Genomic DNA, 15990 nt, shown 5'->3' with positions numbered 1-15990 from the left:
ATGTTTATTGTATTCATAAACACTCATTACATTGCTGCCACATAGTTTGAATGCCAAAACAAAATCCTTGGCCAAATATTGGTTCTTCTCCTTCAGGGCACGCCCCCACCCCCACCCCCATACCGCTGAGGTTGGAAGAGGCCAGGTGACTTCTGGCCAATGAAACAGAAGCAGAAAAGACATTCACCTCTGTATTCATCAGGGTTCAGTCAGGAGAACAGATGCTGCACTAGGTATTTAATAAGGATCATTTAACATTGGGCATCCGTGTAACAAGTGTTAGAGGACTGTAAAAGCAAACAGGTGACACAGAGGTAATAACTGCTGGGAAAAGCTGCCACTCTTTAGGCTGGAGGCAAAGGGAAGATGTTGAGGGTATCAGAACCTACGAGGTTAGAGGAGGAGCCCCCAGGAAGTGGGAGCCAGACCTCTGAGGAGGAGCGGCTGCCTGACTGCTGCTGGTGGGGCTTCTGCTTGTGTCCAAAGGAGCTGGAGACTGAAGCCAGTGCTGCTGGCAGGACACAGAGCCATTGTGTGATGACACTGAAAGAAACTGGAACAGGAAGGAGCAAGTGTCTTCTTCCCCTGCCCTCCGGCCCCTCTGCTGACAAGCCTAACAGGGAGCAGGTGGGCCAAGGAGATGACTAGTTTACGGGACCCCACGAGGGTGGATTTGGAGCCCGGACACTGCAGCTTACAGCTGGCACAGTCACTTTCAGGCAGAAGCATTTCATTTTCTCTCTTCCCCTGCCTTAGAGATGATGGGAGCATCATATGGAGAGGCCATATGACTGAAGCAGCCTAGAACAGTGAGCCACCAAATAGAGGTAACACCTCTAGACTGTCCCCCACACTCGAGACAGGCTCTTGGAGAGCAAGAAACAAATGTGTGAGATGTCAGGGCACTGGTCTTTGGAGGCTGTTAATTCAGGCAGCATAATGTGTCCTGCACTGACCACGCACCCCACCTGCCCCTTTATAGTGGGCCCACCCCCAGCCACCTGCGCTGGCGCAAGAGCCTGTAGCAGCGGGACAGGTCTCCCGTGAGGCAACAGTCTGCTTGCTCACTATGCCTCATCCCGATGTGTCCGGGTCTCAGGGAGCTAACAAGAGTTCTGAGGGCATCAGAGACAACACACACATCCCACTGAAGGGCTTGGGAAACCTGACCTAGAAATAGCAACATTTTGCCCTGGAAAGGCAAATGGATTAGGCTTTCAACAGAAAGCAATGGAAGGAGAACTAAGAGCAGGGGCACAGGTGTGGCGTCAGAAAGCATGCGATTTGACCAAAGAAAGAAGAAGATAGGGGTTCATCTGGATCCAAGGGAATCCTCTTTCGTTATTACTGTGATTAATAATAACTAATGGTTATAGAGAGATTGCGACATGCCAGACACTGGGCTAAGGCTTTATATTTTCTTGCTGGAACAACTCAGTGAAGTGGTCCCAGTACTGACACCCCTATTTACAGATGAGGAGTCGGAGCCTCAGAGATATTAAGTAACTTGCCCCGGTTCACCCTCTAGGTGGTGGTCTCTACCCCCCGAGTGGTGAGCTCTGACCCTAGTTTGCACACCCTCCATCTCTCAGCAAGGTTCCCTGAGGAAAGCCCTCACACTGCCCCCTGCACAGAATATCTTCCCCAAAGATAGACTTCCTTCTATCTCTATTCCATTCCCTGTAAACAGAGTAAGAACATTCATATTCCTAGTTCCTAAGACAGAAAGTTATGCCTATTCAGCCCCCCCCAAGAGGTAAAAACAGCCAGCGATAACAACTCCGTCCCCCTAGAAGATGAATATAGGGACGAGGGTGCCCAGAAATGTTTCCTTGTTACTTTAGGTGAGTATTCCTTATTGTAGGACATGGCCACTGTGGGGCATTCTGACTGGGCCCAACTGAACCATGAAGGGCAGCTGGTGTTTTGAAAAAACTGGAAGAAGGGAAGGCAGGAGAAGAGTACTCAGAGGTAGTGCTTGTAGGTCTTCCCAGATGTTGCAATTCAAAGCAGTTGCATCATAAACAAGGTTTATAGTTTCCCCTTAACATGTTGAGGTTTTTGCTATTATGTGGGCCAGAGACAGAGACACGGGGCTTATGTGTCACCACCTCCTTAGCTTTGAGGGTAGTACGACACTTCAAGTAGGGGCTGCTTAGCTCTCTAAGTCCGGATGTGGCATCATTGAGACAGCTAGGTGTGCTCCTGTGGCTGATGGATGCAGAAGATGCCACCAACCACAGCATGGCAGACAGAGCATGGCAAGGGGAGTCTAACTGGGCCCAGAGGGAGCTGCTGCATCATGGGAGCCAGAATGGTCATTCTTGACCAGGGACTGTCGACTGGGGCTGAGAAAGGGGTACTGGAATCTCCAGGAGGGTTTTCCCCAAGTCCTATACCTTCTTCCTAGTCACCCTTCACAGGGACTTGCTCCCTCTCCACCACCGCCCTTGATAATCATCACCATGGTGAGCCTGTCTCTCTTGAGAAACAAGGACCAAGAGAAAATGGCTACAGCACCAGTCACAGCATGACAGGAATGTGTGCAGCCCACAAAGTCACGCTTTCGTGTGCCCCGCCACGTCCCTGCTGTGTCAAGAGAAATGAGGATGGCCAAGGAAACATGAAGAGCCCCGTCAGGGGTGGTGAATTTCAAGTGAAACAACTCAACGGCTCTTTGGGGGTGGGCATGGAGTAGGCAGAGGATTCGATTTAACCAGGACTGTGGTTGTGTTCTTGTCACGGAGACGTGCACGACAACAGGGAAGAGAGCACAGGAGTTGAGGGTGTGAGCCTGGGAGAGTGATTAGGATTGCTCATGGAGTCTAAATTGGGTCAAGGAGGGAAGTGAGGACTTGAGGCAAGTGGGGGACAAGGAAAGGGTAAGAGGGGCAGCCTACTGGAGGTCCCGGTGTGGCTGGAGGATTGCAAGAGTTGAGGTATTGGAGAAAGCGAGAAAGCGAGAAAGCTAGAAAGCCAGGGGTGGAGTTCAGAAAGCAGATGGCTGACACCGAGATGGACGAGGTCCTGGTGATGCTCGGGTGTGAGGGATGTCCACAGGAGCCACTGCCTGGAATGCACTAGAAGACCAGCTCATCCATAGTGGGGAGTGACAGACGCATTGCAAGACTCCTGTGTGTGGTGTGATTTTTATCAGGAGTGCTTGAGAGCGAGGGTCAGGCACCAAAATCTTCAAGAATGAGGGTGAGCGATGGGGAGGGGGCTGGAAAAGGCAGAGTCAGAGAAAGTTAGATATAGAGACAGGGGTGTCAGGGCGGCTGGGAACAGCAGTGATGCACAAGGTGACAGGTTCCCCTCCTCTAAGCCAGCAGGGGAAACGTGTCCCTAGGGCAAAGCCAAGTTCCAGTTGAAGTGAAGTTCCAAGTTCCAGAAAGGAGAAGTAAACCTTGGGAGAAGAACTTGAAGATTTAAAACCACAGAAGGAGGGGTGGGAAAACTGCTAGCCATGTATCCATCCACACAGAGATGCAGAACTCAGCAGAAAAGGTCCAGAGCAATCTATGATGCTTTGGGGACTAAAGGGTTCCAAAGACCCTAGGGGGTGGAGCTGGACTGGGGTAGAGCTGATTTGGTGGCACATCAGGCCCGCAGGCTCCGGAATCAGGCTGACCACAGTCCAAATCCCCATCCTGCCTCTTGCTACCTGTGTGATCTCAGTGAGTCCCACTTCGCTCAGGGATAAAATGAGCTCCCACAGACATGAGGGTTAAATAGAAAGCAAGGGGCCAAACACATCCTAAACACGCAATGCGCATCAGCTATTGTCATTAATACCACCACGCACCTACTCGTGCATCAGCTGTAGTCTCTTCCCCAGAATTTTAATTCTTCCTAGTGTTGGCAAATACTCTGCTTTTTGGTTTATAAAATATTTTGTACATAGGAACAACACAACGCATTTAAGCATTCAAATATACATGTAATACTTAACCCTTGTTCTTTGAAACCAGTAGACATGGTCACGCCCACCGATTTCAGGGTTTTAAGGGATGGGTGAAATGATCCGGTCAACTCCCTCCATCCCTACTCGAACACTTACAGAATAGGAGACCCGGGCTGAGCGACGCTGGGACTGGCCCGAGATCATTCGGTTGTAGACGCACAACTAGAACCCAGGAGGGACTCTAGATTCTGTTCTAAACTCCTCTCCTGTTACGCAGTATTGAGGCAGCCTTTCCTAACCGCCTGAACACAGCCACCAGCCGAGGGCCCTAAGAAGGTCCCCCTCTGTACTCGAGTGACCAAAGCGCCCGCGTTCCGCTGGGGTCAGTAACCCACCTCACCGGGGTTCCGCAACCGCTTCCCCGGATGGGACAGGACTCGTGCGCCGTGGCCGCCTCCCGTGTTCCAGTCGGTGGGGACGGAAGCTCCCTGGCACGCGTCGGGCAGAGAGGGCGCGGGCGGGGGGCGGGGGGCGGGAGTGGGGCGGGCGGTCGCCGGGGGCGGAGACTGCGCGCCGCCCGCTAGGGAGGGCCTCAAAGCGGACCCTGCAAAGTCGCGGTCCCGCGCGCGAGGCCGCAGAGCTCGGGCAGCGCGGGAAGGGGCGGGTGAGCCGCTGCGTGCGGGCTGCCCGAGGAAGCGCCTCGCTAGCGGGGCCCTGCGGCGAGCCCCCGGGGCACCTGGAGGTGCGGCGGCGCAGAAGGGCGCCGAGCGCGTCCGTGCGCCCTGCCGGCGCGGCGCGTCCATGGGCAGCCCCTGGAACAGCAGCGCCGGCGCGGACGGCGCGCTGCTGCCGTGCGACGAGCGCCTCTGCTCGCCCTTCCCCCTGGAGGCGCTGGTGCCTGTGACCGCCGTGTGCCTGGGCCTGTTCGCCGTCGGGGTGAGCGGCAACGTGGTGACGGTGCTGCTGATCGGGCGCTACCGGGACATGCGGACCACCACCAACCTGTACCTGGGCAGCATGGCCGTATCCGACCTGCTCATCCTGCTCGGGCTCCCCTTCGACCTGTACCGCCTCTGGCGCTCGCGGCCCTGGGTGTTCGGGCAGCTGCTCTGCCGCCTCTCGCTCTACCTGGGCGAGGGCTGCACCTACGCCACGCTGCTGCACATGACGGCGCTCAGCGTCGAGCGCTATCTCGCCATCTGCCGCCCGCTCCGTGCCCGCGTCCTCGTCACCCGGCGCCGCGTCCGCGCCCTCATCGCCGCGCTCTGGGCGGTGGCGCTGCTCTCCGCCGGGCCCTTCTTCTTCCTGGTGGGCGTCGAGCAGGACCCCGGCCTCGACGCGGTCCCGGACCTAAACGGCAGCGCCCCGCTCACGCCCTCGCCCCGCACCTCGCCGCCACCGTCGCACCCCGGGTCCTCTCGAGCGCCACCGCTGTCCCCCCCGTCGGGGCTCGAGGCCGCGGCGGCCGCGGCTCTGTTCAGCCGCGAGTGCCGGCCCAGCCCGGCTCAGCTAGGCGCGCTTCGCGTCATGCTTTGGGTCACCACCGCCTACTTCTTCCTGCCCTTTCTGTGCCTCAGCGTCCTCTACGGGCTCATTGGCCGGGAGCTGTGGAGGAGCCGGGGGCCGCTACGAGTGCCGGCCGCTTCCGGGCGCGAGAAGGGCCACCGGCAGACGGTCCGCGTCCTGCGTAAGTGGCGCCACGTCTGTTCCAAACACACCAACCCACGGTCCGGGCTGCGTCCCCTTCCCCTGGTCTCCCAGCTCCTCTTGTAGTTACGATTCCTTGTGTCATTCCCGTCTCCAGAGAAAACCGTCTCCAGTCCTCCAAGAGCTCTGGGTAACCCCAGGATGCCCCCGAGGGTGGGATGCCTGGGTCAGCTAAGCCGAAATGATTTTCCAAAGCCGCTGGATCAGTGAGCTGCGCTGATCCGGATGGGTAAACCAACCGCCGGCCTCTGTTAGATGCCGCAGATGTGAATTATTCACAGTACCCTTGAGAAGACGAGGCAGATCACATTAAGCTAATTTTTTTTTAACTTAACGTTCAGTTATCCTGAAGGCTAAAGTGAACCATACCCATATCAAAAAACCAAAGATTGTGCAGACCTGTTGCAGAATTCTTTCCAAAGGAGTACAGAGAACATGTCTCTGAAGTAGGTTTGTGGAAGGAAGCCTGCCAGAACAGCTTGTTAGTAGAAATTTCTCCTTCTGGTTTATGTCCAGCCTTGATAACACATATATGCAGTTTTAAAGCAAATATCGATGCTGTCTGCAGCCTGGTAGTTTTTCCGGGGTAGGGATTTGGCTAGGTACAAGCTGTATCTAATTTGTTTTGCTGTTACTTATTACTTGAGATGGAATCTTGGGGACCCTCGTTTGTTTTCGGATGCTTTAGCTAATTCTGGTGCCCGTGTCTTGTTTTGCAGTGGTGGTGGTTCTGGCATTTATAGTGTGCTGGTTGCCTTTCCACGTTGGCAGGATCATTTACATAAATACGGAAGATTCCCGGATGATGAACTTCTCTCAGTACTTTAACATTGTTGCTTTGCAACTTTACTATCTGAGTGCATCCATCAACCCGATCCTCTACAACCTCATTTCAAAGAAGTACAGAGCAGCGGCCTGGAAACTGCTGCTGGCTACACAGTCCAGACAGAGAAGTTTCTGTCGAAGCAGGGACACCGAGGGGGACATGGGAGGAGACGCTGCTGGCTACACAGAGACCAGCGCCAATGTACAGACGTCGTCAACCAGTACCGCCAAGCAAGTCGCCTTGTCCCACAATGCTGAGACTGCAGGGAAGACAGGTCTGTAGGGAAATCAGGACTGAAGGGGGCGGGAGGCGGTACTGATGCCCTCAGGAAGAGTTGGGAAGAGTGGTCAACATTCTGCAAATTGGTCAACATGTCAACATCATGTCAACAACATGTCAGCATGATGTTCGTTTTTAAAACCAAGGTATGCAATTGAACCGCCTTCCATTTCCCCCCCCCCTCAAGGGTGTTCATTTCAGACTCACGAAATCCCACATCACAAAATGTGCTCTGGGAGGTTTTCTAAGTCTTCATTCTCCTCGACTTTGGAAATAGGATTGCTCATTTTCTGGGTAATAAGAGAGATGCTGCCATGAAAATTGTCACCTCTGAGATCAGGGGTGTATTTTGTTTTTATGTTTTGGATATACACGTCATGGTGCCTATACAAGGAACCCAGGATAATAAGAGTTTTTATTCAAGAAATTACTTAATGTCTATATAAGGTAGCAAAATTGTTTAGAAGTAAGTGAAAGGAATTCTGGGTAAAAGCCAATGTGCAGCCGTCTCACTCCTGGCTCAGAACAAATCACAGAGTTTAGGAACAACACTGTCTTTCAGAACTGCTGTTCATATGCACTGTGTTGCAACCCACTTGTCCCCAACACTGCCCATGGGGCTTGCCGGGCGCCATTGCCGTGAGGTAACAAACCTGGGCACAGAAGCCTGAGAGCAGGGAGCTGCAGCAGGACTTGGCTTCTTGACAGAGTGACTACTAATGACATTTATGAAGATCTGATTTGCCTCAGCTTGGTGGGATAAGAGTTGTCATCATTCCTGTTTTACTGGTGATGGAACTAAATCTTACATTTCCCAGACAGGAACTGGTGGGTCTGAGTCCGAACTCCAATCTTTAAGATTCTTACCCACTCCCACCCTGAGAAACTGCTCTTAGTGAAAAAACACAAGGGTCCACGGATGCCGTCAAGGGTGAAGGAGAATGTCTTGGGCATTCTGACCAACAGCTCTGTAACTGTTTTGTGTTTTAGTTTAAAACACAGAACTGTCTTCAGAGGGCTGCGGTTGCCCAGCTCCAGGGGGCCTCGTTCACACCACGGTCTATATGAATGGCGCCCCCTGGAGGTGGGCAGGGCGCAGAGTGCTGAGTTGTAAACTACAAACGGTAAAGGGGAAAACCAGAGAGACTCTGCTCAACGTGCTGACAAAGTTCTGTCACGTTTCCATGTAATTAACTAAACACAGGGGTGCCTTCAAGTCCCCATAAAGGATGCTAACACCCTGGCCCTGCCCTCAACTGGTACAGCAGAGAAGTGTCTCTTCTACACTGTTTCTCTGAGCTAGCGGCAGAAGCACATAGTGGCCACTGGGGGCAGCAGGCCCTAAACTGTATTCTGCAGTTTTGGGTGATTATTTGCAAAAAGGACCCTGTGGTCAAATATGGTGGGAAAGCACCGCATAGCTGCCCCCTCCTTGAGAGTCACCACAGCACATATCACACCAGAAGCCCCAGATTGTTGTTTCACCCAGCATTTCCTGGACTTACCACAGAGCCAACTCCCCATCCCCCCTCCTCAGGAACTCTTACGAAATCTGGTGGCCTGAGCCACACTGTTGAGACAGCAGGGCTCTCACAGTGGAGGTGCCAGCCTTATGCCACTGCCTCTGCTTGGGAGCACTAAGTAGGGACGTGCTGGAGCTCCTGCCACACAGTCTCTCCACGCATGTGAGTGTCTCTTTGGGGCAGTCAGACCAGGCCTCTTCCCTATGGAAGATCATGGTTAAGAACCTTACTGATATTTTAAGTGTAAAATGTTACAGATACAGAAGCAAAGGCCTCTCCTTTGAGCTTTTTTGGTCAGATTAGAGAGATGAGGGATTTACATCACACTTTCCTGTGACCCAAGTGTGTTCCCAGGCATGGCAGTGAGGAGGATCCCCCTTCTTTTGTCGTGTGGACCCTGGGATGGAATGTCTGAGGCCCATCTCTCCTGCAGACCACTGTTTGCTTGTTTTTGAAATGCTGGTCTCACCCATCACTAGACTGTGAAATCACTGGACTGTGTCTCTTTTCTTTTCTTTTCTTTTTTTTTTGTAGGAAGTAGTGGGGCAAGAAGAGAATAGAGGAATCAGGCCATCACTTGTAGTAAGGGTAATTATCATCTTGTGAAACTTGTTTCAATCATATAGTGGCTGGTATCATTCCTGGTTCAGAAAATAAAATGTGTTTTTACTGTGGGTTGTGGTAAAAAAATATGAAAAGTTGTTCTAAGATCTAAAATTGTTCTCTATCCCAGCAAAGAGTGTCCTTGTGTATTGACAATTGACTGTAACAAGAGAGGGGAGTCCTAGAAAGACCCAGGGTGGCTGGGTCAGGGATCATTGCAGAGTGTGGTTTTCACTCCTGGACCCTCCCTGGAGGCTGTTCCCCAGGGCCACTCCCGGCACCCTACACGTGCTGGTGTCCCTGCCAGTTTCTCTCGAACCCTCTCTGCTGTCTGCAATCCACAGTGCTTTTGTTAGGTGAGGCATCAGCCTTGGGGAAGGGTTTGTGTTTCATTCATTCATTCAGGAAATATTTACTAAGATGCTAAGTGTATATGACAGCCTGGATTTAGCGTATGACAGAACACACTAGAAAGAGAAATCCATGTAATGATGGTGTCCAAATCAATCACCCTTTTAATGGCATTTTTTGTTTGAAATGTGTACATGTATCATCAAGACTAACCCAGGTTTAGCTCACAGGGTAACAAAATCCCTTACATCAGATGGGGCTGCAGAGTATCACATTAGTGTTACCCACAGAGACATTCCTCCCTTTTTTAAAAAATTTTTTAAAGTGTATTCATTTATTTTGAGAGAGACAGAGAGAGAGAGAGAGAGAGAGAGAGAGAGAGAATCCCAAGCAGGCTCCATACTGTTGGCCCAGAGCCTGATGCAGGGCCTGAACCCACAAACCGTGAACCACCCAGGTGCCGCATTCCTTCCTTTTCTGTATGAGACATTTCCACTTCTGAAGAAATGTTCAAAGAAGCTATTGCACAGCACCTCCTGGGAACTTAGAGTCCCTTGTACAAGTCTTCAAGGGGACATGGGAGCAGCATGTTAGATGTTTGAACACGGTCCCTCCTGACAGTTTCTACACGTATAATAGTAACATTTGCCAGTATGCAGAAGCTTTTCGGATACAAGTGTGGATGGTTGTGCAGGTCAAGTATTATAAGTGGAGCTTTAAAAAGACTTTTCTTAGGGGCACTTGAGTGGCTTAGTCAGTTAGGCATCCATCTCTTGATTTCAGCCCAGGTCATGATCCTAGGGTCATGGGATCAAGCCCCACATGAGGGTCCTGACAGCGTGAGGCTGTTTGGGGTTCTCTGTCTCCCTCACTCTCTCTCTGCCACTCCCCTGTGCATGCTGTCTCTCTTTAAATAAATAAATAAAGACTTTCCTTAAACATAGACTTGAGGCGATTTTTCATTGTGAGCCAACCTTCTAAAGATTCTGAACTCTTAAATATTACATACATGGGGATGAGCTCTGAGCAGCCTCCAAAAATCCCCGTCTTCTCCTGGGAGCACAGGAGCATTTGTCCACAGGCATGCTTTGTGGCCTGGTGCTCAGCACGTCCCTTGCTCTGTGTAAACTATAAGGAAGTGACAGAGGCAGACACTACTTGTTGCCTCCTCAGGAAAACAACCCATACTTTTTACAGAATAATGGACATGGGGTACTGGGTGGCTCAGTCGGTTAAGTATCCGACTTCGGCTTAGGTTGTGATCTCATGGTTCATGAGTTCAAGCCCCACATCAGGCTCTGTGCTGACAGTGCAGAGGCTGCTTGAGGTCCTCTATACCCTTCTCTCTCTCTCTGCTGCTCCTCGGGCTCACTCCCTCTCTCTCTTAAAAATAAATAAGCATTACAAAAAAAAGAAGAAGAAGAATGGATGCCTGTGCAACTAAGGGTTAAAAAGTGGCAGCCAGACCAGGAGAGCTGAGTGTACACAGGCAATTTTGCAATGCTTGGTGACTGTCTTTCCTGGCACTTAGCATGTTACCTTGCCGGTGACTGGTTCCCAGAGTTTGTAACACCGGTTCCCTAAGGACAAACCATGTTTTATTCCCCTCGGCATCTCTTGGAGGTGGACAACGTGTGTTGAACTCAACTTGGGAGAGGCAAGGGAGGAGTCCGAGAACCTCACCCCAGTGGAGGGGCAAAGACGCAGGTTGGGTGGATAGATGACTGGGACATCTGATCTGAGCTACCACACCACACAGAAGACACAAAACAGCAGCAAAAGGGCACAAGTGAGGAGCAGAGCTGAAGGGAGTCAAGGAAGGGCCCCTGAGGAAGACGAGAGGGTGAGGTAAGGGCACTGACGTACCCAGGAGCTGGAGCCTGCCAAACCGACTGGCGGAGCTGAGCCTGGGAGCCTGGTTGGGGCCAGTTATTTACTGTAACCCAGGCAAAGCGCACTTGTGGGGTAAGTGTGACACCAGAGCAGTAACATTACCGGGTTCAGCACTTCCTTTGGCCAAAGGCCCCAGCAATGTTGTGGCTGCAGAGCAGCTGGCATCCCCTTCCCCATTCCTAATCACCAGGGCCAAGCCTTCCTGCCTTGTCTTCCTGCATCTGTACCAGCTACACCCTGGGGGGGCCAAGCAGCCCTCAGCAGAAAAGGCCACAGTTTGATATCTCCTTCCCTCTCATCTTTGTAGTGAGTGTGCTAGTCTCGAAAATGTCCCAGATAATTTCTACTACTTGTGATGATATGGGGATTTTAAAAAACTTTGTTGTTTTAATTTTTTTTAACCTTTATTTATTTATTTGAGACAGAGCATGAACGGGGGAGGATCAGAGAGGGAGACACAGAATCCGAAACAGGCTCTAGGCTCTGAGCTGTTGGCACAGAGCCCGACACAGAGCCCGACATGGGGCTCAAACTTACAGACCGTGAGATCGTGACCTGAGCTGAAGTTGGACACCCAATTGAATGAGCCATCCAGGCGCCCCTTAAAAAGCTTTTTTTTTTAAAGTGAATACATACATGCAGTTTTCAAAGTTATGATGTCTTAATTTTATCGTAATGGTTATGCTTGTTCCTAACTGTAATGTAAATAGAACAAAACCTGATCTTTGTTTCTGTCTTACCTGCATGATAATTCATTACTTTGTCCTTAGAGCAAATATCAGCTCCCTTCCCTCTGGCTTTTTATTCCCTGTGCAAATTCTCTATGAGAGTGGTTCTCAAACTTCAGCCTGCATCAGAATCACCAGAGGGGGGTCTTCAAGCACAGGTGGCTGGGCTCCACCCCCAGAGTTTCTGATTCAGTGGGTCTGGGGTGGGGGCCTGAGAATTTGCATTTCTCTCAAGTTCCCAGGTGATACTGATTCTGGTGGTCTGGGGACCACCCTCTGAGAACCTCTGCTGTGGATTTTGCTGCAGAAGATGTGATCCACAGACGGGTGGTATTAGCATCACTTGAGATCTTGCTAAAATACAGATTTTCAGGCCCTACTCCAAACCTGCTAAATCAGAATCTGCAGTTTAACAAGATCCACAGGTGATTCCAATGCATTTTAAAATTTGAGGAGCATTAATCCAGAGACAAGAAAGTGGCACCAAGCTCTCTGGGGGTTGGATCCAGATGTAGCTCTTAAAGCTCTCCAGGTGATTCTAATGATTCCAATGTGCAGACAAGGCTGTGCACTTTCAGTAAGATCACCCTTACAGCAATCTCTTCCGCTCTCGCCTACCCCGCTCCCCTTGCCTGCCCTTTGCCTCCCTTTCCCTATATTTACCCCTGGATAAAAGAAGAGATACAAAGATAGTAAATAAAGATACAAAAGGTGGGTTTGGGAGGTGGATTCATATGAAAGTCATTTATGTTATGGCCGAAACTCATGGCAGTGGTCCAGTCGTGATTCCCTGGTTCCTCAGCCCTTCAGTCCCCTGAACCTCTCTGTGTGGGTGTGGCCCAGCCACCCCATGCTGAGATCCTTCTACTTGCAGGCCACGATGGGCCTCAGACTCTCCATGACTGCTCATTTCAGTAACCGGGTCATCTACCACGTCTTCAGCTCTTCAAAGCATGTTCTGATTTTCTTTTACTTCAATACCTTGTCTTCTTGCTCAGTTCCTCCAGGACGGGCCTGCTCAGCTCTTCATGGCCCTCTTGGGTTCTTGGGTTCTATCCCTAAGTGCTTGACCTCATGTCACTGTGGCTCTGTGGGGAGCCCTGGAGCTGTGTACCCGCTGCCCCGGACAGCTTGCTGCTAGTTACTGAGATCAGCCAGAATTGCCTTTGGGGTGGATGGGCTGGTCTCCACGTCTCAGTGAAGAGGTGCCTTCTGAGCCTTGACTCTGCTAAGCCGCAACAGCAGCTTCCTCGACCCTCAAAAGTCACCCAGGTCTATTACCTTTCAGTACTACCATGACTGAGTCTTAACAGTCAGAGGCTGATTGGGTATGATAGCAGATGAGTCATAAATCCAATATTTTAAGCCTACTTAACTAGGAGAATGTTGGTGCTATTTGAAAGAAATGAGTTGTAGAGGTGATTCAGCCGGGGCGACAATGAATTCCATTTTGATTACTCTGTTTCCAATGAAGCCATCCCTCTGTTGTGTTTTCCACAACCTCCTGGTAATAGATCCCCATAGTCAAACAACTTTAAGATATGCTGAAATACCACATAAACCCCATTTGACCATACAACTTATTTTTTTTTCTTTTCTTTCTTTTATTAACATTCCACAGAACACTACAATTTGAAATGCTAGGTGGAAGTTTAGGTGTGGAATCGAGGCTAATAGTAAAGATTTGGGAGTCCAGAGGCTACAAGTGATCACTTATACCAGTGGTTCTCAAAACTTAGCTTGCGTCAGAAACAACTGGGGGCGCCTGACTGGCTCAGTCAGTTGAGCGTTCAACTTCAGCTCGGGTCATGATTTTGCGTTCATGGGTTCGAGCCCTGCATTGGGCTCTGTGCTGACAGCTCAGAACCTGAAGCCTGCTTTGGATTCTGTGTCTCCCTCTCTCTCTGCCCCTCCCCTGCCCGCGCTCTGCCTCTGTCTCTCAAAAAATAAAATAAAAAGTTAAAAAATAAAAAAAAAAATAAAAACAGCTGAAAGCCTTCTTAAAATACAGATGGCTGGGCCCCACCCCAGACCTGATTCTGTAGATCTGGGTTGGAGGCTGAGAATATGCATTTCCGTCCAGTTTCCAGGTGCCAGTGCTGTCCCTAGTCTGGCATCACACTCTGAGATCCACTGATCTAAGTGATAGGAATCAAAGACCTCACCAAAGAGAAAGCTTATAGAGATAAAAGAGAGGCCTACGGATACATGCTTATGATCCCAACACAGACTACAAGAGTCACTGAACCAGGCAGAAGGAGCAGAACAAGGGAAAGCAACAAATGTGATACAACCCAAAAGAAGAGAGTTTCAAGGAGGCTCAGAGGCCAGAGGGTCACACACCACAGATGACAGAGAAGGAAGTAGGGTTGTTAGATTCGATGCAGGACTCCCGCTTCAATTTGCATTTTGGATGAACAATGATTTTTTTTTTTGGTATAAGTTTAATAAGTATGATATACTTACACTAAAAATATCACTCGTTATCTGAAATTCAAATTTAACTAGATTTTTATTTGTATTTTTATTTGTTAAATCTGGTAACCCTAGAATAAGGGCAATGGAAAGGCCACAGTCATGGCAAAAGGAAGGAACCTAGAAAGTCTTTCAACAGAATGTCGGGGCAAGAGCCAGAAAATGGTAAGTTATAGAGGAAACGGTTGCTGAACAATACACACAGGGTGCCCACAAGCCAGCCTGTTTTGCCGCAGTAGGAGAGCATGTACCAGCTATTTGCTGAGTATTTGCAACCCACACTGATGGTTTTTTAAAACCACAAAACTGAGGAAATAAGCATATGATTCAGAACCTCCTGGAACATGGTAATAAAAATGTGTTGAACTGAAGAAGTTTAATGTATTTATAACCTGTTCCTGGGTGTATGTACAGACACAAACAATTTTGTAAGGCTTTATTTATTTTCCCTTTCTGCAAAAGGGATTTAATGAAATAAAACAGTCAAGTGACCAATGACTTCACAATAAGGGAGATTCTCATTCTGAAGAAATGTAACTTTGTGTGATAACTGAGACCATAGAGGATAATGAAGTAGTATTTAAATATATGTAAAGCACCTAGCACATTGCCTGGGGCTTGATAACAGTTCCTATGTGTGTCTGGAGGCTACTTTACATTTGGGGTGAGGACAGAGACTGGTTGCTTAAAAACTTGGTGCATTGCAGTATTATAATAGAATGTTTAATTAATTATTACAATGTATATGTAATATATAATAATAGAATGTAGTGTGCTTCGTTTGCACACTGTCAGGCATGTGGTAATCTTTAGTCAGCGTGAACTAGCCTTATTGTCCTCAGTTCATATCCTACTACCTTTCGCTTGTTAGAATCAGTCTTTTCCTCTGTCCAAAAGGTGTGGTGTCCTCCATACACACAAGGTGAGGCCTGATTATGGAGTAGTGATGTGGTCAGGTACGCGTTGTGTCCAGTGAGTTGGTAAAATTAAAGTCTTGTGCACCAGGCTTTTAGAGAATATTCCCAGGGTACCAACACATTCCACTCTTCTTGGAAAGTCAGGGCTTACTGTGGGGCATCTGTTGCATTGAGAACAGCTGGGGAAGACTGTTCTTTTTTCGAAGGGTCACTGCAACTGTTTTTAGGATTTGACAATATAGTGTCTGCCTTTTTTCAGAGAAGTGAAGAAAGTTACAATAACAGAAGGAAATGGGCCTTCCTCAATAGGTGGGCAGATGTGATGCTTTTGAAATTTAAATGGAGCTCTTGCAAGGCTTTGTTTTATATATAGATGGTATAAAGAATGACACATGCTAGATGGAATAGTTTGATGGCAGGTCAAGCATTTGGCTCTGTAGTATATTAACAGATTTCTATTTCATTGGTTTCATTTGTCATTCTTAAAAATGTCCTATCTTAACAAGAGCCCTTGAGGGAAAAAATCCAGCAACAAATGCCTGGCATCTTCACGGCAGCCAGCAGCTTGACTACAGTGTCACATTCACAAATGAAGTGATGGAAAATAGTGAATTTTATTAAGATTTTTGACTTGAGGAAGCCACAAATTTGGCCACTAAACATGAAGTTCAAGTGAAACTTTCTGGAAAGTTCTGCAGGACTTGCCAACTTAACATAGAATTTCCTAACCTTTGAGGTTATTCTAAACACTTAGTGTTCTCATGGAAGAAGAGATTATCCGGTA

The 15990-nt window shown here is 49.3% G+C and overlaps 1 protein-coding gene across 1 annotated transcript; it reads left to right on the top strand.

Annotated features, from left to right (window-relative positions):
• Window positions 1-4493: 4493 nt before the first annotated feature.
• On the top strand, window positions 4494-10089 carry MLNR (motilin receptor). The gene is made up of 2 exons (XM_027064816.2): window positions 4494-5591; window positions 6331-10089. Exons 1-2 carry the CDS (start codon window positions 4706-4708, stop codon window positions 6717-6719), a joined length of 1275 nt encoding a protein of 424 aa, XP_026920617.2. The 5' UTR covers window positions 4494-4705; the 3' UTR covers window positions 6720-10089.
• The last annotated feature ends 5901 nt before the right edge of the window (window positions 10090-15990 follow it).

This window comes from Acinonyx jubatus, chromosome A1, assembly GCF_027475565.1.
Source record: "Acinonyx jubatus isolate Ajub_Pintada_27869175 chromosome A1, VMU_Ajub_asm_v1.0, whole genome shotgun sequence".
NCBI classification, from domain to species: domain Eukaryota; kingdom Metazoa; phylum Chordata; class Mammalia; order Carnivora; family Felidae; genus Acinonyx; species Acinonyx jubatus.
The sequence above is the reverse complement of the archived record's forward strand: the minus strand, read 5'-3'. Positions and strand labels throughout refer to the sequence as shown.